Here is a 21,541-nt window from a genome sequence, read left to right as displayed (position 1 = left end):
GTGTTGTTCACTTTTCATGATGGATTTTAAGCTGAAACCGAAACACTCACACATTCAGACGAATGACACCGCTGCAGGTAAATCTCCCTTTCTGTCTCGTTTTAATGAAACTTTACAGTATTCACGCCTGACAGCTCAAGCAGTTAGATGTCTACACATTTCTCTCTTTCTTCTAAAACATTTTCTTTACTCATAATTTCACAGACATGAAGTTTGTGATCCTGTTGGCTGTTTTGAGTGGTAAGTTTTCTCCTCTGTTGTTTCTGCAAGTATATGTGCTGGTGTTGTAGATTTAAAGTCATGAAACATAGTTTTGAAAATTATAGTTTTAAAATTTAAACATGCAGTGTTCTACTAGACCTACTTAACATCCAGGATTCGCTCATGACGTCTATTTATGTCAGTTTTGTTAGGAATTCTTATTTAATACATGCACCTACAAGTATTATTATATCCTTCAATGTTAATGTTTTTAGGGGGTTTTGCTGCCCCTTTCCTGAAGGAAGAGGAGGCTAAGGGATTCATCAGGCTGAAGAGACAGGCAGGATATTGGGATCCACACCACTCTCAGAACCAGTGGGGTTACACCGTTCAGGAGCAGGTAAATGTTAGTGAAATGTTCTAAGCATATAGAGTGAGTCACTTTAAGAATCGTTTCATGTAACTGTTTGTTCATTAGGCTAATGAGTACTGGACAGCCATTCGAACAGATGCGCAGTATTACATGGACATGAGCAACCTGATGTTTGACCGCTCTGTGGCCACGTGAGTGACGTAACTGTTTGTCGCTATTAAATTACATTTGAATGTTTCAGTGTCAGACTCTTCCAACTTTATCGAGGTAACGCATTATCATTTGATATGTATGTTTATCGAGTACATTACTTACATAACTTTAAATCAAACACGTTTGCAAAGGAAACAACAATGGTTACTGTTTTAACGGTCAGCGTGCCCAAACCGAAGTAACTTCAATGAGCACTGTAACTTGCTTTTAATATAGTTATGATACTTTTGATCACACAAACTTAAAGCCAATATTCATTATATGTATTTTACTTTGCAGCGAAAACAACAGGATGTATATGGAGATGCTGCGCAATGCACGCGCCCACCTGGACAGCCTCACCGGTCGTAATGGGTAGTAAAGAAAAAAGAAGAATTAAAAAGGAATTAAATGGAAAACATTTCATAAAAAGTGATTTACAAAAGCATATATACAAAATATATAGTTAAGAAAGTATAAAAATACTTACTTGATATAGGATGTTTTTGAATATGTTCTCCATTCAGAGCCTGCCTGAACTGTACTAGATTTAGCGATCAAACGCACTACCTGACATGAACGCAACATTTGGAGAGAAAGTCTTAGAATCTCATTAATTGGTCAGCTTTTTTACTCAAGTTAAGCCTCTCATTGGTTACGAAGCGTGACCATTATTTCCTATATCAGCATGGGGGAAAATGTTGTTTTCAGCAATTGTGTCAAATTTATTGGATTATTGTAGAAAAATGATGCAAGCATTTCATACAATAAAATGAAATTAAATTGAACTGAACATTTTGCTTCTTTAGTCTTTTGGGATTGTCTATTAATGGAAATAAAATGATTTTATGCCATTAATTAAAACGTATTCAACAGTATTCGAAGAATCAAACGAAATGAGATTTACCACCAGGTGGTGCTGCAAGATGCAGATTTTAAATGACAGATTTCAGCTAAAACTACATTAAAATGATCCTGTTTGGGGGGGATAAGTCATACCATTTGTAACACCGCAGTGACTTAAATTATGCACACAACATGATGAGCAAATACATTTTTTGCTGAATTCTAAGCGAGTCTAAAAACAGCATTATCTTAAACAGGCTTGTGTATTTAAACCAGCTTTATTGGTTTGATTAGGTACATCGAAACAATAAGTCTGTGAAGGTTCTCAGTCATCCAGGTCATCGTAGTCAAAGGAGCTTGCAAAGAAAAGCGTCTGGACTTCTTTAAGTTTACTTGAAGACGTTTCACCTCTCATCCGAGAAGCTTCTTCAGTTCTAAGGTCAAATGGTGGAGAGTCCCAGATATAAACCTAGTGGGAGTATCCCCCCACAGAGGGACAAAAGGACCCCCCTTTTAATGGGTTTTCATTAATCCAGTACACTTTGTTACTTTAAATGTATTCTTTGTCTGCTGTGAGAAAAATGTATCTGATGAGGACGACACAAATGACAAATCAGTAAATGCTACTGAAACAGAGCAGCACAATTTTTAAGCTTCGGTGTGGTGACACTCAACATACAGCCTGAGGGCCAAATCAGGGCTATCATTAAGTTAATGTTAGCAATAAGTCAGTTCATCTGACTTTTATTTCAGGTTTATTCATGCCTTGTCACATGCAAAAAAAACACAGGGAAGAGTAAGTTAAGTATCTTTCCTTTAATACTTTATTTCCCCTAATGTGTGACATCAAAAGTCAAATGTTTTGCGAGGTGGTGGGATCTCTGTTTAAGGTAGTTTAAAGGTTGTCTGCAGAAATTATTTTTCTTACAGTTTACTACAAAAAAGTAGCCTACTGTTAAATAATAGCTTTGACAACGCCCTCATGGGTGTTTTATTTAATTAAAATTCCCAGAGTAGAAATTTGTTTTGAATTTGAAAAAAAAGTATGTCAAGAAAAAAATATCAAATTAAATATGATGTTGGTTAAAAACATAAAAAATAAGGCAATTATGGGGTTTTACCTTAATCTTGTATATTGATAGCTAAATACCATTTGGTGTAGAGTTTATGAAGCATTTCTTTGTTGTTGTTTTTTATTTTGGCAATTTGCAAACTGAAAATGAACACTGGTGAGACTACTGGTTACTGAGGTTGTCATATATATCTTAAACCAGAATAAAATGGCAATATAATCAGATGAAACGTTATGATATTGACAAAACAGACACCGTGACTTGATGACTTATTCGTATGTATATTTTACACAGTTGTTTAACAGAAAGAGTCAGATAGTCAACAAAAGCCTGTAAAAAGTGCCTGCAGTGGGCTCTTCTTGCTCAGTGGTAGCATGTTTAAAAAATGTTTTCTTTGAAGGCAGATGATCAGTTGCCTCGTCAGTGTAACGGCTCTGAAGCTTGTTCCTCACTTGGAGTTGGAGGAGGGATTTTCATGAACATCTGCAGAGCTGGAGTGAAGATAAGGATGGTGCCTAATACTGAGACAGTGAGGAAAGCCCAAAGGAAGATTCTGTCTAATACCTGGGCCACAAACTTCCAGTCTTGTACCACCTGTGAAAAGGCAAAAATAAGACATGGGATTACAGAAAGAGTATGCGCAATATAAACATCAAGTTCTTAATCTGTCAAAAGAATTTAATGTTTATTGATAAATACTTTACACACCTCACGGATGAAGTGTTCTTTACGGATATGTCTGCTGATGTAGCGCACCGAATAGATGGCTTTCTCCAACATAGCACCCCAGGCTTCTTCGTCCTTCCCATCAGAAGTAGTCGGTCCGAGCGAACCACTGTTTGTCTTCTGGCCTCTCCGACCTCCAGAGCGAGACTTCAGCTCAGGGCTTTCGGGAGCTAGCTCTGGGTAGTGGTAGCGGTCAGTGTGCCCTCGCATGCACAGCAATCTGGGCAGTTTTTGAAGAAAGAGGTTTCGAACCCATGGCGACATTGGGTGGTAAGTGGCTGAGGAGCGGTGGTGGACATTGATGACAAAGACAGTGACGATGATGGAGAGGGTGACAAAAATCATGATGAAGAGGAGGTACTCTCCGATCAGGGGTATGACCTTGGAGGAGGAGGGAATAATCTCTTCAATGACCAGCAGGAACACAGTAAGTGACACTAGGACGGAGGTAGAGAGTGAAAGCTTCTCTCCTTCATCTGAGGGGAGGTAAAAGACCAGGACGGTCAGAAATGACAAACCCAAGCAAGGGATGATTAGGAACAGCGTGTAGAACAAAGGCAGCCTCTTCAGGATGAAGGAGTATGTGATGAAGGGATAGGATAACAAGCCATCTTTTCTGTTTCCTTTGGCACCAGTAGCACTGAGTATCTCCCACTCCCCGTTATCAAAGAAGTCTTTCCGATCAACCTGGTTGTCCATGAGAACCAAGTCCACCATGCTGCCATCATAGGTCCAGGACCCAAACTTCATGGAGCAGTTCTGGCGATCAAAAGGGAAAAAAGTGACATCCATGGTGCAGGCAGATTTGTAACTGGCAGGTGGTGTCCAGGTGATGGCCCCGTTGTACTTAACAATAGCTTTGGTCATCAGGGAACCCTCAAACCGCCCATCAGCACTGAAGAAATATGAAACACAAGTCAATTCTCATCTTAAGTCCATTTACATGAAACTGTTAAATTAATACTACTATATGCAATCGTCCATCTCCTTGATAATGAATTGTTTTTATGCACCTGTTGTAGTTCAACTGATAATCACATGAAAATTGAAAATTTATGGACTCTTTGAGAGCATTATGAAATGTGTCCACATCGCTCCCTGCTAGTTGACCAATGGCAACTAAGACAGGCTCAAACCTAATAAGTGGTCAAGTAAATGTATGGCTGATTGGGTGAATGTACAAGGAACAGAGTGAGCACAGCTCAGTGTTACTGATTTTTTAGATGAGGTGTAAGATTAAATATTTATAATATTTATATTACAACATGCTGGTTACACTCAAAGAAAGTTTTTTTTAAGCAATTAAGATAGATAGCATCACGTTGTGTTAGTGTTTTTCATACAGACAGACTCATGTTTCACATCATCAGTCACTGGATTGCTGAAATTTCAGAGCGGCCTTACTTCTCATACAGGACGATGTCTGGGAGCCAGATATTTTCTGAAGGAACTCTGATGGAGGTGATTCCTCCGTATTTATCTGGATTCCATCGCAGCTTGTAATCAATCCATTCCTGGTCAAGGGAAAATGCAGGAAGCCACATCAGCAGACTTATAAACAACACTCAGTAATACTGTGATTTGCTTGTATTTGTTGGAATTAAACTTGATGAAACTTATTAAAAAGTCCAATACCTCTATACCCTCTATAACAGACTCCTTTATGAATTCTGTCACCCGTCATCAGTTATACAAATAACAACTAAATATAAAATTTAAACCAACTGCTCATACATACAGCTTATTTAAGCAAATCAAGGGTCTATATATTAGTTTTAAAATACATTACATTCAAAAAGTCAGTCTCATTTTACCTGCAAACCATGTGTTATTTGTTAATGCATCATGAAAAATAAACTGATTAACATTTATGAGTAAATGTTTATAAATGGTCTCTTGGATGATTCTGTACTATCTTTCATGCTCCTGCCCAACAACATTGTGTTCATTTTGTCTTACCTGCCACAGCCAAACATTAGTTGTCATTAGCTGATTCTTCTCATCCTAAAAGACAAAAACATAAAAAACAGAAAAAATATTATTATTTAAAATTGGGAAAATATGTTATGTAAAAATACTTTCCAAAAACGTATGAAGAAATCATTTTTGCAACCCATTGTTGTATTATTTGTTGGATTTGCACATTAAAATGCAACTACGAAAATGAAATATATTTGCTTGTTTGGCTGGTTTTGGTTGGGTTCAGTTCTGTGCAAAAGACTCAAGACACCCCTGATGTCTTTGCATGTTTTCAGGGAAAATGGGAAATAGGTGCAGCGATTGCATACATAGAAATAAAATAAGGCAAAAACAGAGTTTGTAGAATTCTTAAAAGCTTGAAAGTCAACATTTGGCATGGACACTTTTATTCCTCAGCTGTGTTAGGGAGGCAAATCCATGACTGATGGTGTTCCACTGTGTGTTTTTCTATCCAAGTATGCTTTTCCTGCAGTGGCAATGTGCTTGAGATCATTGTTATATTAAAAGATGAAGGCACTGCCAATCAGAAGCTTCCCAAATGTTAGTGGATCAAAGTCTGATGATACTTTTCTGGGTTTTGACAAAGATTCCAAAACCACAGGCTTAAGTTCAGCCTTAAACACTGACAGAGCCTCCACTGTGTTCTACAGATGGCTGTAAAACATGGCACTCATTGTTATACCCCTCTCCTGACTTCCTCTGTACATACTGACAAAAATGTCAACCAGAAATTTCAGATTTGCATTCATCACTCCATGAAATCTATCGCCACAGATTTTGAGTCAAATTCTCGTGTCATTGGCATTTCTCAGCCTTATCCGTCTCATGTCATGATTCTATTAGTCCAAAAACACTATTTTATGCCAATAAACTTTGGTATCTTTGGCATTTTTTAAAAGATTTAACTAAAGAAATGAAAACTTGCTTTTGTAACAGAGTTCTAGTAACAAAGTACCTAAAGATACACTTTAAAATTGGTTTTTCGCTAAGGCACCTGTTCAGTGTAGACTCAACACTGGTTCACGCTTAAATGATTCATAAACAAGGTTTACAAAGAAATCCAAGATCACTTATTTCATTCAAATATTTTATTGTCTGCTACTGTTTTAGTGAATATAAAACCCCCAGCTGAGGTGAACCAAATCATCTTTTCATTTTCCACTGTAACTGACAGAATCTGATTTATCTGCCACTTTCTTAGTAAACACAAAGAAAACATAGTACCAAAAGTGGGTGCAGGAAGCTGTGCTGATAACAAAAACAAGTTCAACAACCGTAGCAGACGTGAGCGAGACATATTCAAAGATGTTCAGCATATCCAGCGCAGGCCTCAGCTGTCAGACTCAGTTGAATGTTTTGGTGATCACATAGACCAGAGGTGAACCATAATCTAATACAGAGCTGAGCAGCAGCCTAGAGAGAGTCAGGGGACATACACAGCATAGGCAGGCTGCTGTTTTTATGTTTAGCTCCATCGCCCTTTCTCTTTCCCAGAATCCAACAGATCAACCTAAATCTTTCCTATTTGCCACAAACAGCTTTATGTAATTCATTTCTGGCTGCGTTTGTTGGACGGAAGAGAAGAAAAGTTAAATATGGACTGGCTGAGATGAATATTTCAAGCCAAGAAGCATAGTTCCTCCATTAGCGTGCTCAGTTTTCTCCTCCGGAGCATCTAAACCATCTCAACCTATTGCAACCAGCCTCTGAAATATTAAACAAACACTCCAAAAAGAGACAGTGTAGTCACAAATATGAAGAGATAGCTTGAGCTCTATTTCAGCACCACACATAGTGGGACTGATGAAACCAGAACAACCTCTTTATATTTCTTTTATATGTGTTACACATGTTTTATCTAACTCAGTGTCTTGATACTTTTTCAGTAATTGCATTTTCAAAGCAAGTTCATGCTTGCATTTAGTTTTTGCTGTTAAAGGGCAAGGCTTGCAATATTCTTTACTTTGGATGTTGCCAACAAATCTCACAGGAAGACCAAAAGACTAAAACTTGTGTAACATTCAAACTTAGTTTCATTCAAACTAAGGAAGCCACTTTTAACAGGAGTTGCAAACTGATATCAGTCTGTTTGTACGTGTGTGTGTGTCGTCTCACCACATCGACCAGCTGAGAGATCTTGAGTCCAAAGCGTACTTTAATAGTGTCATTGGCACGCTGGATTGGCCTAACCCAGCGCTGATAGCCTTGGAAAAGGTTCTTCAATAAAGCATCCTCCATCTCCGCCAAGGACACAAACTCATTTGTAGCTGGAACAAGAAGAGGGAAGATGGATCAACAATAATAACAACTGTGCTCCTACTGCAGCTGCTTTTCACCATCACCAGCCTGATTTTAAGTGGCAGGGATAGAAAGTAGAGCATTTACTCTTCCTCTAAAAAACACACACTGCATAACAAGATAACAAGATAGGATAAATGGTTAATATGGCTGTGCACAGAAGCTGGGCAGTCAGCCCATCAGTCAGTCTGCAGTGAAATAAAGCCATCAGAGAAACAGAAACTGTAATGTCGATGGAGAGAGACATCTAAAATATCAGACACAAGGGACATCATGTGCAAGGACTAATGTGTGTGAGCTGAGGGACCGGGAGGAAGGGCGTCCACCTTTAACCTGCAGTGTTTTTGCTTTGTTTTTTTTTTCCACTCTGGCTTCACATCTGTCTGACATCATCTGACAGGGTAAATGCATATAAAGGATCCACCAAGCAAACACAAAAGCCACATTACAGATGATTGAATCCCACAAGCTCTGGCTGTACTTTCAAGGACAGGTGCAGAGATGCTGATATATGACACCTGTGTTCTTGTTTGCCTGATGACCAGTCAGCTCCAAAAGAAGCAGAGCTAGGGCCATCGCATTACTGCGTTACATTGCTAAAAGGACTATCTTGTTGCACTAAAAAAGCTTAATTCATCCCACAAAAATGGCAGCGTTTGCTGTTTTGTTGTTGTCAACACAATTAGAAGTCTGCATGCTTTCTCCAAGTTACTCAATCTTTAAATCCGAAAAGAAACGTGGGAATGTAAACATAATCCTTTTCTTTATAAGACCAGTGGTGAGTAGTTGGTAGTTGTTTGTGCTTTCCCGTTTGACAAGGTCATCGGAGTTTATGCAGAGTTTAATCAAAGCTATTAGCGGATGTTGCACAACATGGAACAAATCGGTGGAGGCATTACTGAGCATAGAGTATGTATTCTAAAGAAATATTATATTTATATATACATATATCAAGAGTTTTCTCACCGGCAATCTTCGCGGGGGACAGCTTGCAAAAACCCAACAGGAGGAGAAGAAGGACTTCTAACTTCATGGTATTGTCAGCTGGAGAAGAAGGCTATGCACACCGATATGTCTTAGACCCCGAGGTTCCCATCAGTGCTGGAACTAGACGGTATACGGAAAGTAACCCCGTTAGTGCTGCCGTGTATCAGGGGGCAGGGACCTGATGTGAGAGCGCATGTGTCCGAATCTGATTCCGTTCGAGGCGTCACGGGAAGTGCCGCTGTCGGTGGACGGGGTGGCTCGCAGGAGGAGGGAGGGAGGGAGCGGGGAGGATGAAGAAGGTGGTGGAGGGATTCCCGGATCGGACAAATAAGTGAAGTTTTAAAGATGCTCTAAATCATTGTGTTCAGCTCACTGCTGCTACTGACCTCCTCAGGATGGACTAGGTTATTACTAGCCGATGTTTAAAAGTACAGCGAGTCAGAAAAGTACCGCTCGGAATGGAAGTCTTGAGCTTTCACTTTAAATTGTGTGTATAGTTTGCAAGAGTTTTACAAACGACTTGGGACAAACAAATACCCGCCTCTAATGACTTTAGCTTTTGTTGCATTTTATTTTATTGTCTATAGGTTTCTTTTTAGAAATATAATATAGGGAATATAATGCAGTGAGAATGGTTGCCCCTCCTTCAGCGTCACCTTTTAGTCCATAGCACAAAGCAATTAAGCCCGTCCTTTAATGCAGAAAGCCCCTGTATGTGTGCATGAAAACATCACATGAATGATGCGTCTTCATGAACTTGCTTTGAAAATGCAATCACTGTGTACCTAAGCAGGAGACTAGCCTACCTTCATTAATAACATCTGTTTTACCTGTTGTTATGTTTTGGAAAAGCTTTATTACACTTTATTGCACCATTATCCCCAGGATCAAGAATCTGAGTTACAAACACTGTTATATTTAACTTTAAATTACTGAATAAAGTTGTTAAAAAGTGCTTCCGTTAGTGTATGTGAAGGGCACGCTTGTTTGAATTTTTTTGAAGTTTTATTTTGCACAAATAAACTCAAACATACATACATCAAATTAAAGTAAGGCAAAAAAAAATAGTTTTATTGACATAATCAGGAAGCAGAAAGATTCAAATCAGATTTTGAGACATTTATATGCAAACCTGTAATGCAACTGGAACATTTCTGTCTCAGAGCACCAGGTTATCATTACATTATCACTGTGCAATCAGTCAAAGCTTATTGAGTATGTCCCAATGTGATTAGTTTGGCTAGTTTCAAGCTTGCTGAGACTCACCCTGGCATGAGTTTGTCAGTTAGTTTCCTCTACCTGATACCAACTATACACGGTCATAAATAGTGTAGTGAAAGTTTATTGTGTTGTGTATTTTTTAGAGGTCAAGTGTGTTTGCAAACATCAGTGTGAATATTTCATCAAGATAAAGTCATCGGCTGCTTAAGTGCCAAAGACAGAATATTTGGGGGTCACAACTACATAATTCAAACACATGATTGCACACATGTAAGACACAGACACAGGAACACTATTTCCATGTTATGAGGCATGCCCTTGCATGCAACTGAACAAAAAGACTGAAGGTTGTCATGAAAAGGAAAGGAAAGGAAACCCAAACTCATGGCATACAGGACAAAAACAGCTGAACATAAGGCCTAACTCACACACAAAGAAAGACACTTAGAAGCAAAAACAATACAATAGGAGTGAGAAAAGGAGAGCCAAGAGCAACATAAACTTATTATTATCCCTGCAGTGAAAGACAGGCTGGTGGTGAGATGGCAGACATGCTTTACAACTCATAGCTGAGAACAACAACACTTTAGATGAAAAGAAATGTGTGATGCGAAATCAGTACTGCCCTATACCAGCTGACATCTGGGAGCTTGTAGAAATGCTTAGCTGAGGTGTGAAATCAGCATCTGATACAAACACATTAGTATTGCTTAGTTATGTACAAACACACTTTAAAGTTTAAAGTTCCCTGTTAACACAGGTTGAAACCAGGCAACAATCATCTTAAAATATCAGCATATATAAAGCTACTATTTGTATGTTAAAGTTCAGGGATTTGGATACCTGCTTTGAATGTTGTTGGGCCATTGAAAGGGTGTTATCAAGCTTATACAAGCTCCATAGATATAAAAAAGTCTCCATAACTCATCCAGGTATATTCTAAGCAGACAGGAACTCTCAGTATTTTTATTTTCTCCTCCTTTTCACCTCCCTCCTCTCTTTCTAGTATACATATGCAGTACACACACACACACACACATACTTATATATATATATATATATATATATATATATATATATATATATATATATATATGTTTATCTCACACTCCCCCTCCCTTGTGTTTCCTTTCCTGCTTCTCCTGGGTTGAAGTAGCAGGGATAACGGGAGGCTGATTATCACAATGAAATTATCCTGATTTTCTGCTCCACTTGGAGCCGTGGGGCGGGCAGCTGCTGCCTCCGAGATCGACCCATCCGCCTCGCCTCGAATCATTCAGAAACATAAATTCTCATGGGCTTGAAACCTGCTGGTCTCTTCCCAGATGACTGTGGGCAGCTGTGCAACGTGCTTGCATATGTATGTGTTAGTTGATGTGTATGAGAGTGAGAAAGTGAGATAGTGAAGACGCAAAGTGAGGAGAGAGCACATTGTCAGCATCTGTGTGTTTACAAAAATGTTGGCGCTTGCCTGTCTCGGCTCATGTGTGTGTGTGTTCTCTTCTTGACTGTGTTGGTGTTGTTTTTGTTTTCACAGCCGTTGTTGAGCCCGTAATTAAAGTCTGCATAATTTCACTGGGTGCAGAAATATTGAATTAATAAGAGGAAAAAGCCTCGACTACCAAGGCCTGGGGGTTTAATCTTAATGTGTTTGTTGTTTTAAGGGTTTTAAAAAATGGTCATAAAGGAAGGAGGGGGATACAGCAAAGGAAATCCAATCTCACACAGACTTCAAAGGGAAACACAAAGAGTAGTCTAATAGCATCACTGCACTTCCCACATGCTATCACCAGCACTTCAAATGAAAAATCAGATAACCTGATGGCCTCATAGCAGCTTTGAGATGATAAAAACTTTTTTCCAAGTCACTCCAACTTTAAAATGGTCTGATGAAAAAAAAATCCAAAACTCATCAATAATATAGCGGTTCAGTCATTTGATATTTTAATCTTCCGAAGCACAAAAGAACTGCAGGGGAAACTAGCTGCAAAGATTCTGGCCAGATCTGAGGAACAAAAATCTTTCAATTTTATCTCAAACTTACAACAGAGGAATAAAAAGGGAAAGGGGAGCATGTGAGAGAGGGAGGGAGTGAGAGATTAAAACAAATTGGCCATAATACCCTTTGGGGCTCAAATATCAGTTCAAGAGCCAATGCTGGAGTGGAAAAAGTTAGCAGCAGAGTGAGCTTTCTCACTCCACTGACACACAGTCACAACATGACTATTGACCTTGAACACGATACTTCAGTCTAAGAGGCTCACACTGATTTTCCTTTTGTTTTCGTCTGACTGACGTGAGAAAAAGAAAAGACGGAGCAGCGTTTGAAACTCTAGCCGCTCAGACAAGGTTACAATTCTGTCTCCTTCTGATAATGTGTAAAGACGGAGGAGCAAAGATCAAGTGCGGCAGAAATGTTTACAGCATTTGTCTGTGTAGAAATAAACATCTGTGTATGCCTGCCTCACTTTGTTGGAACATAAAAGCAAGTTCCTACAAATAACTCATTCGTCTATATGTGACTACCACAGTAAGTGCAGTGCTCAGTTTGTGGTCATATTTTTGGGGTCTTCTTCTCATATTTATTCAGCAGATGGAGCCACTCACCTTTGTTGCTAAATATCTTCATTATAGGAAAATTATGACAATGCCACAGTTCAGATATTATTAATCACTGTTATTAGTATCACCTGTGACCGCATAATGATCTTGTAACATTGTATGTAAATAAACCAACACTGACTGTTACAGAACTTACCCAAGCAGCTTCAAGCTCAGCACTACATTTACTGGGCTGCAGATACAGCAAGTTTAAAAATGATCTGATTAAGGGTTGTTGATTAAGCAAACAGACTGACAGACACAGATTAAGCACAATATTCAGATTTTCAAATGCTATACAGATGGTCTGAGCTGGGACATGTTTAATCTGAAAATCTTCAGATTAAAAAATAGCTTTTTTTGACCTCAACACCTCTAATTTAATTGTGCCCTCTGACAAGTATTGTAGCTTAATACAGCTTCACAGTTTGTTTGCATCAGCACTGTGTCAATTAGATGTCCCCACTAAGATATGAAAAAAACGACTGTGTGTGTGTGTGTGTGTGTGTGTGTGTGTGTGTAGGAGCATCTCCTCCCAGAGCTAGAAGGCAAAGAGTTAATGACTATGGCTGTAGTCATAAGTTGTGAGTCAGTTGTGCTTTGCATATTTGCACGTGTCTGTAATCTGAATTTTTGCAGATATGGTTGTCTATCTTTATGTGTTTGTGTGCTTGTATGTACTTAATGTGGGTATGAAACTGTGTCTGTTCACCTGTGCTGCTCCATGTGCCAATATGTATGTATGTAAATCTGTATTTCCCTATTTCTGTCTGTGTTAGCCTAATCTGTCTTCACATGCTGCTGTATTTATGTAGTTATGTTCATAATCACTGAGACAAAAACACTCTCTGTTCATCTGGATTCTGTGTGCCACCGCAGTAGATCTGAAATCAAACAGTCAAAACATGACTGAGGGCAGACTTTCAGCTTGAATTAAACGGGTTTCACAAAAATATTGTATTAACTATTTAAGAATTTCAGCTATTTTTCTCCAATTTCAGGGCATCAAAATTAACCGAACAAACTGATATAATTTAAATATAAGAAAAGTTGGTGGGGTTTTTTTGTTTTGGGGGGTTTTCTTCAGAGCAGGTGGTTCAGTTCTGTGTTGCCTCACCAGAAGAAGGTCCTGGGTTCGAATCTACCATCGTTCCATGTGGTGTGAGTCTGTTCTGGTGTGTAACTGGTGATTCTAAATTGCCTGTAAGTGTGAATGTCTGTCTGTGTTAGCCCTGTGACAGTCTGGTAACCTGTCCAAGGTGTACCCTGCACAGTGGTCAACATGGCCGTGTCATGTCCATTTTCTCAGTTCAAACATTTGACATGTTTTCTTTATTCTGTTGAGACTAAAATGTAGCTTTATTAGATTTGCAAATGCTTGGAACGTTTTTAAAATTTACATTTAAATCCCTCAGCACTTAGTAGTGAAGGATTCAGATTGTTTCTTGATTTATCAAAGTATTGTATGCATTTCTCTGTGATGTTTGCTCACAAGCCAAAAACAACCTTGAAGCATTTTTTGCTGTCGCTGTTCCACCAAAATGTTCTTTCTTTATTCCAAGACAATGTTTCTTCATCCATCTGAAAATATTCATCAAAGAGTAAAATTAGGAGCCTGTGTTTGGTGTAAGGGCGTTGCAGCATTCTACTTCAAGAATCAGCCATTTGTGTGTGCGAGAGAACCCTGCATGCACGTGTGCGTCTGTGCGTGGGTTCAGAAGGCTCCCATTGGAATGAATTATTTAGCGGAGAGTCTCCTTTACTTATCCATGGTTGACTGGCCACAGGCATGTACCGTTCTGCTCCCAACTACACAAGAGACTACCCTAATTCACCATCCAGCCTTCTGCAGTATGCCCCTGTCTCACCCTACAACCCCGCCCCAGTTCTCCCAAGCATGCTGAAGTGGTCCTCTGCAGATGTCCCTTTTTCGCTCCCTGCAACTCAGTGGGCAGAATCTGTAACTGTAACTAGTGGACAAGGCAAGCATGGAAAGCTAGAGAAAGAGACAGAAGATGAGAAAAGATGAAGAGAAACTCATCTGGGGAAAAAATGTCAAGATCCCTTTTTTATGGAGAACAAATGTGAGCTAAAACTATGATTTTATTTTAATTTTTTTATTACTTTAGTCCTTAAACCTCAAACCTGAAACAAAAGACCGCAAAAGCATTTCATCATCCTGGACTCTTCATATCCAAGAGCTGGATGCTAACAGTCGCGTCAACAGTGAAGAATCATGTAAAATATTCATCCATGTAGCTGGCTTAATAATGTATTATCCCTGAATTTACCACCCAGGGCTTTGCTGCACTCTGCTTTGGTCTCTGACTGCCACCAAGTCCCTTCTTGAAGTCCAATCATTCAAGAAAGATCCACAGTGCAGCTGCAAAATATTAAACTCACACCATTACAAATTCAGCTTTGAATGGCTGCAGCTTTAAGAAGCAGCCAATTTGTGAGTCTTTCTCGACATATTCTATAAGTGGCATCCAAATACATCAAAGGGAAACATCTTCGTCTAGTGGATAAAATTATAGATGAAGGTGTTGTGAGGACTCTTTATTCGTTCCCTATTAAATGCTGCAATAAGTTGGGGGAGAGGCTGTTAGGTAAATTGGATGCATACTGTCCAAATATAGCTAGAGTATTTGGTAGTTCTCAAAATGAACTCTTCATTCTGTGGCAACCAGGCACTAAAATGACCCCGTCTGGATGCAGACTGAGACTGATGGGATAGTATGTGTGTCCGCGATACGGCTGCTGCTCATCTTCATATTTATAGCCGGACTCCGTGCACGCCATAATCCGTATGTAGTGAGACGCCTGCTACTGAGTGCTCATATGGACTTGCATTAACACTCACTCTGTCACTATCTCCACCCTCTCTGTCTCAGTGTGTGTTTCTCGCCCTCACTTTCTCAGGTGACATGTGTAATCTTCCCCGTCTCCTCTTGACACACACTCTTACCCAAACACAAATGTGTACAGGCTCAGTGTGTAGACACAAGTAGGGATTAAGTGTGAGCAGTAGATCGTTGAGAGCTGCAGTGTGGGCCAATTCAAAGCCATAATCACAAATGTGACTTGATGGGAAAGGGCTGGATGGCGTGAACCTTTGCTGTGTGTGTGTGTGTGTGTGTGTGTGTGTGTGTGTGTGTGTGTGTGTGTGTGTGTGTGTAGGCTTGTGAGAGCTGACAGGGACATTCAGACTCACTCGTGACCTTTGAAAGAGGAAAGAAAAGAGCAGGGAAGTAAGAAAAGGCAAGTTTGTTACTTTTGCTTTAGCGATGCAGCCTTTTTCCTGTCTTCTGCTTATGTGCATCACTGTGTTAGATAACTCAAGACCAGCTGATAACGCATTGATTGTACTTCAGGACCTTCCAGTCCTAATTTTGGCTTGAAATTGGTGGCACAATCAGAAAAGGTTAATTTTCTCAATTATTATCTCCACCTGCCGAGGTGGTTATATTTTTGGTAGTGTTTGCGTGCATGTTGTTCGGTCTGATAAAATGACACCTCAAAAAGTTTTGAGTTGTAGAGAGGTTTGTTAACAATCCATTGTCTTCAAAGTCAACTTAATGATGTATTGTCTTGCAAGTGTGGTGTGTATAATCAGGCTGAAGAAGTCACTTGGATCAGCTTTCTGAGATTTCCTTACCTGGATTATTGAGCATGCATCAAGACATTTTTTGACTTGGTATTTATTTCTAAACATGTAAAAGATTTTGACTAAATGAATGAAATGAATGTTGCACATGTACTATCGCCTCTTAAACAAATAATAATGAATATAATTATGCTAGAAAATTTATAGAGCTGGTCATGTTTTTGTATAACTTAAATTAAGGTTCCAAGTCTTCAGACTTCACTGTAATCTGATATTGCTGAATCTTATTATTGTCTTTTGTGTTACACTTGTATCTATTTATATCTCATATCCACTGTATGTATTACTATTTATTAGTGGCAAGTTCATTTTTAGGATTCACACACAGACACACAAGTCCTATAACACACAAAAAGACATTAACTTCTCAAGTAGGGTTTCAGCCTCTGGGATCTGTATTTCATTTTGACTGAATGACTCAGCTTACAGATCAAGGACTGAAAGTACAAACTCAGTAAATTTGTATTTATTTGTTAGAAAAGACTAGAGCAATGTTTTCATTTATTATTCAATTTATTTCACGTCTTTTATAAGTTTAATCTACATTGTGCAAGTCAAAGTGTATCTATACATTGTAAATGTTTCACCGATTCTGTGAAATTTGGTGCATAATTAGACCTGAAAACTTACGTCTTTAAAGGTGTATAGCCATAGTCAGTGTCATTATCCAAAGCCATGCATAAGACACTTTACAGATATTTACTGGGAAAAATACAGATAACTTCTATTTGACAACAAGTAAACACAAGACTGCAATATTGTTTCTTAGCTTTAAAGGTCATATTGTGCACAGCTCTCAAAATCTTTACAATGACTAGTGAAAAGTCATTCATGCATTTCCCTTTGAAATTATTCAAACTTATACAGTACTTACAACATTCCCTTAAACAGTTGCCTGACAATTTTACAATTTTTTTTATCATTGTAACATTGTTTAAGACTGTACAACAATCATAACAAAATGGACATTTTCACTTAAACACACAGAGTGGTAGAAATGCAGCCTCAACAAGAAACAGGATTACCATGAAAAGACAAGCAGCGATGAAAAAGAAAGAAAGAAATAATGAAGGAAGAGCAGGGTTTTAAAAAAACAGAGAAAGAGAGAAAGAGGCTGTTAAAGTAAGGCCAGACAGCATCAACTGCACATTGAAAAGCATAAGAAGGATGAGGAAATCTGGGTAAGTCGTGTGAGAAAACAGACAGCTGAGTGCTAGAAGTGATGGCTGATGATGGCAATCCCAGCGAAGAGCATGAGGCAGATAAAGGAGAAACAGAAAGCTGGAAAAGGAGGTCAACGGCATCTGTGAAAGACATGAAAGACCGGCAAAGGGAATAATTCTCGAAGTACTCAAAGTGGAGCAAAGAGACAGAAGTAGACAAAAATAAGAGAAAAAGTGAGGACGTAGAGACGTGGTTCATTTAAAGAAACTGATGAGGGGATGAAGGAAGAGTCCCAGAGTTCCCAGCACACACACTGTCACAAACACCCACAGGAAAATCCTGTCAATGACCATGGCAACGTACTTCCAGTCATCTTCCACCTGAGGAGAGAAAACAAAGGAAATTTAAAGTAAAAAGAATAAAAATAACCAGAGCACATTGTCTTTCTTTCCTCTTCCAAATGTCTTCAAGCGACCTTTGCTTAATGGTAATTGTGAACTTTATGGCACAAACTGTTACTGTTTTTTGTGCTCTAAATACACTGTGGTGCCAAACACATTTTGATTTTGCAAGAACAGCTATATAGAACCTTTATAGGCTCATCTTGTTCATGTGAATCTTTTATCTCTTTATTTATTTTCTTATTTTTATTTGTGTAATTTCAGTTATTATATTAAATGCGGTATAGTATGACAATGTCTAAGGCAGGACAGGAAGAAAAAAAAAAAAGCCACATAAATGGGCTTACACACTGTGACCCACGCAATCCACAATCCCCTACAAGACCCCAGAGCAGGAAGAAGTCATCCCCACACAAAGAGCATACTGGAGTATGCAGATGAATGTCTTCTTCCTCTCACACTAACCAGTCGCAGCAGATTGCTGCCCATCCCTGAGCCTTGTTCTGCTGTAGGCTTCTTCCTTTTAAAAAGGAGTTTTTCCTTCCCACTGTCGCCAAAGCGCTTGCTCATAGGGGGTCATATTGGGTGTTTCTCAGTTGTATTATTGTAGGGTCTGCCTTACAATATAAAGCACCTTGAGGCAACTCTTGATGTGTATTGGCGATGTATGAATTGAATTGAATTGAATTGAATTGAATTGAATTGAATTGAATTGAATTGAATTGAATTGAAGACTATTAGGCAGCACCCTCCCCATTTCTCTACCTCCACCAACCGAGGCAGACACAGAGAAACTCCAAAACAGCAAAAGCTGCTCTCCAGCTCTCAGGAGGCTGCAGACACACATAGTCCCACAGACCATCCTCATCCACCTGCAAGGCAAATGGGGAAACAAGACTACAGCGACCAGCCCCTCTAGGTAATGGAATTGATCAGCAAGGACCAGAGAGAGACAAATTCACCCAGTTGGTTTTTTTGAAGAGACCAAATAATGTGATCTCCAAAATAATGTGATCAAGAAGTAAATTTCTACACCGATTAATAAATAAGCCATTTTTTGATTTCCTTTTTAGTCATTTTGACGGCGTTTTAAGCATACATGTGTCCAGAAGTTTTGATCTGGACTCATGGAAAGATCTCGCTCCCACTTTACAGTTGGGAGGGGAATTGATTTGTTAATTTTAAACAATAGCTTTTACATTTTTGATAACCATTTGGGGTTCAGATATTTAAAAAACTTGTTAGCCAATTATGTATTTTTAGATTCAGTTGACTGGGATTGAATTTGTCCTGTATGTTGGCTTTACTTGCTGATATTCAAGAAATTTAGCTTTGCTGATTCTGAATTTTCAAATGAAATAAACTTTCCATTTTGTATAACACGTTCTAGATTGTTAATCCCTTTCTCATGATGTCACGATGATAAATATCTGGATTGTTTCAAATGGGTGCTAGTTTGGATAAGTGAAGATTTATACCATGTAGGTTGAAGCTTTGTGAATTAAAATCATCCTAACACAAGCATTTGGAAAGCTGTACAGTGTTTTAATCTAGTCTATAAAGAATTAACCAAATCCAGATTTATGCAGAACTGCTAATACAAATTTTCAGTTTATCCGGTCAAATGCTTTCTCTGCATCTAAGGAGACAACTGTGGTTTCTAATTTGTTGATAGAGCAATAATGTATTATATTTATTAGTCTACATGTATTATTCACTGAGTGACGACCCTCGATAAAGCCTGTTTGGTCAGAATATATTATGATTGCAGTTATTTTTTCTAAACTTCTGGCAAGGACTTTGTAAGGTCAACGTTTATAATTGAAATGGGGCAGTAGCTGGATGGGAACGCAGGATCCTTGCCTGGTTTAAGAAGTAGACTAATGACAGCAGAGTTCATGTTTAGAGACGGAGTCTGATCATTCTGAATTTCAGTGACCATTCTGAAAAAAGAAGTTGCTTGTAGAGGCCAAAATTCTTTGTAAAACTCTGCTGGAAAACCACGTGGCCCTGGGGCTTTATTGTTTGGGAGATGCTGTAGGGCTTCATGGTGAATTCAGAACCACAATCTGATCATTATTTATTTTCGGTACATTTATATATTTAAGAAATTCTGCAAGAGAGATTAACCTGTAGTGAGTGTAAAGCCTCATGAAAGTCTTTAAAAGATGTATTTATTTGTTGTGGATCATGAGTAATGTTCCCAGTGGAATCCTTTATAGAATAAATAGTTATTTTCTTTATTTAGCTTTAATCAGTTTGCAAGGAATTTTTTTAATTTACTGAACTTTAGTATTAAAAAACGCTATTTATGGCATTGTGGCTTCCTCACATCCTTTTTGTGTCTAATACATCTGCACAGTGCTAAATATAGTGTGAGTGTGGCCTGATCGGTCAGGTGTGGACAATAAGATCATGGATTCAGTGACCATAATGCCATTGTGTGAATATAGAAGGCCGTATGGCTATTCTGCATGCAAGAAGGATCCAAGCGTTGCTAAGTAAAGCTGGAGCAGCAGCAACAATCATATCAGGACCATCCAGAGTGTGAGGAAGGAATGCACAAAGCTCTCTATCTGTGACAAACAAGAAGCTTTACACTCCCTTTGCAGCCCTCTGTAAATGGCTTCCAAGCCATTTACCAAGCTAGGTAGAAATTCATCTATTATGCATAGATGAACCACATGTAGTAATGCTTGGTTATGTGTATGTGTGTGATTATTTATGTTCTGCATATATTTGGGGGGGAAATCTGCTCTAAAATCTATAAAAGGTCTAGAAAGCAGACATTTTTATTTTTTATCACTGATGTTTAAGACAGGGTATGATTAAGGGGAAGTCATTTGTGAGTTTGTGGTAAACTCTTTGGTGCCTCTCTTGCTGGGAGATGCTGTCTTTGGCTGATTTTTGACTTTGTGTTTGCATCTCCCTCAATTTGCCAGAACGCAAAATATTAGTGAAAACTGGGTGTAGGTGGTCAGACTACGATAACTGATTCTTGGTTTGGTTGTCAAAATGTGTTAAATTTTCCCCAAATGCACAAAATAGTTCATTTTTGGTAGAATTTGAGGTTACAGCTTAGAAACAGCATGGTAATAGGGCAGTAATAATGTCGAAATAAAGTATGACCACACAATGTCATCTAAATATATGTAAGGTAATAGCTACCACAGTTTTTAGCTGACTTATATTAAACTCAAATGTATATAATGTGCCAATAACTATGTATAATAATGTGGACGCAGATGTATATCTGTGCACTTTGTTTAAAATCTGCAATGAGACCTAAATTAAATAGAAATGGCAAAAATAAAAATAAAATAAAAAGGCAATAATGTTTAGCTTCAGACTGCACCGAAATGATTATTTCAGTGCTCACAGGTTAAGATATTGTTACCAAAACATTAATAAATGATTTTGCCTAATAGACAATGTTACATTTAATCCACATTACTCCTCTTTATTACCACATTACAAGCATTATAAACAGTCTATTATTACCAAGGTTAAAAATATATAATATTAATTAACAACTAAAACGTGGTTGAGATATGCTACTACTTGGTTACTAACCTGAAATTATATGTAATTCAATTGCATATCTTTATTGTCTCTTTTCCTCTATATTAACACCTAAGCCCATCATGTTATTATCAAGCTATAACATGTAATGTAACTACGTATATAAATCCTAACAAGGGTACTACCTTTAGGTTTTGCGCCTTCTTTGCTGTTATTAATGTCTGGATATTTATTTTAAGAAGCATTTCAGGGTTGTGCAGGCATCAATTTAGCTTCAGTGCTGCACACA

The 21,541-nt window shown here is 38.4% G+C and overlaps 3 protein-coding genes across 4 annotated transcripts in view; 1 reads left to right on the top strand and 2 right to left on the bottom strand.

Moving 5' to 3' along the window:
• On the top strand, positions 1-1,508 carry LOC146392469 (uncharacterized protein C3orf85-like). Its single transcript, XM_084948151.1, has 5 exons — positions 1-77; positions 205-240; positions 477-601; positions 680-765; positions 1,067-1,508. The coding sequence occupies exons 1-5, from the start codon at positions 17-19 to the stop codon at positions 1,143-1,145; spliced, it is 387 nt and encodes a 128-aa protein (XP_084804277.1). The 5' UTR covers positions 1-16; the 3' UTR covers positions 1,146-1,508.
• Positions 1,509-1,945: 437 nt separating this feature from the next.
• On the bottom strand, positions 1,946-8,988 carry LOC146392468 (neuronal acetylcholine receptor subunit non-alpha-2-like). The gene is made up of 6 exons (XM_084948139.1): positions 8,656-8,988; positions 7,507-7,658; positions 5,371-5,415; positions 4,816-4,925; positions 3,394-4,306; positions 1,946-3,279 (listed from the first exon to the last, which is right to left on the bottom strand). Exons 1-6 carry the CDS (start codon positions 8,720-8,722, stop codon positions 3,106-3,108), a joined length of 1,461 nt encoding a protein of 486 aa, XP_084804265.1. The 5' UTR covers positions 8,723-8,988; the 3' UTR covers positions 1,946-3,105.
• Positions 8,989-16,659: 7,671 nt separating this feature from the next.
• LOC146392467 (neuronal acetylcholine receptor subunit alpha-3-like) overlaps positions 16,660-21,541 on the bottom strand; it is a 28,189-nt gene continuing 23,307 nt past the window's right edge. For both annotated transcript variants that reach the window (XM_084948106.1, XM_084948114.1), the window contains one exon: positions 16,660-17,709. In XM_084948106.1, coding sequence (XP_084804232.1) covers positions 17,584-17,709 — 126 coding nt within the window. In that variant the 3' untranslated portion in view covers positions 16,660-17,583. The remainder of the gene's footprint in view (positions 17,710-21,541) is intronic.

Source organism: Perissodus microlepis, chromosome 2 (genome assembly GCF_051167445.1).
Source record: "Perissodus microlepis isolate ML-2025 ecotype Zambia chromosome 2, ASM5116744v1, whole genome shotgun sequence".
In the NCBI taxonomy this organism is placed as follows: domain Eukaryota; kingdom Metazoa; phylum Chordata; class Actinopteri; order Cichliformes; family Cichlidae; genus Perissodus; species Perissodus microlepis.
This window is presented reverse-complemented; position numbering and strand designations above follow the sequence as displayed.

What these genes read in the sequence shown, in the direction of transcription:
- LOC146392469 (XM_084948151.1), top strand. Translation starts at nt 17, where the DNA reads ATGATGGATTTTAAGCTGAAACCGAAACACTCACACATTCAGACGAAT. An exon ending in GACGAATGACACCGCTGCAG is followed by an intron (nt 78 to 204) that starts GTAAATCTCCCT and finishes ATAATTTCACAG; the next exon opens with ACATGAAGTTTGTGATCCTG. An exon ending in CCTGTTGGCTGTTTTGAGTG is followed by an intron (nt 241 to 476) that starts GTAAGTTTTCTC and finishes TAATGTTTTTAG; the next exon opens with GGGGTTTTGCTGCCCCTTTC.
- LOC146392468 (XM_084948139.1), bottom strand. Translation starts at nt 8,722, where the DNA reads ATGAAGTTAGAAGTCCTTCTTCTCCTCCTGTTGGGTTTTTGCAAGCTG. An exon ending in TCTCTCAGCTGGTCGATGTG is followed by an intron (nt 5,416 to 7,506) that starts GTGAGACGACAC and finishes TTTGTCTTTTAG; the next exon opens with GATGAGAAGAATCAGCTAAT. An exon ending in GACATCGTCCTGTATGAGAA is followed by an intron (nt 4,307 to 4,815) that starts GTAAGGCCGCTC and finishes ATATTTCTTCAG; the next exon opens with TGCTGATGGGCGGTTTGAGG.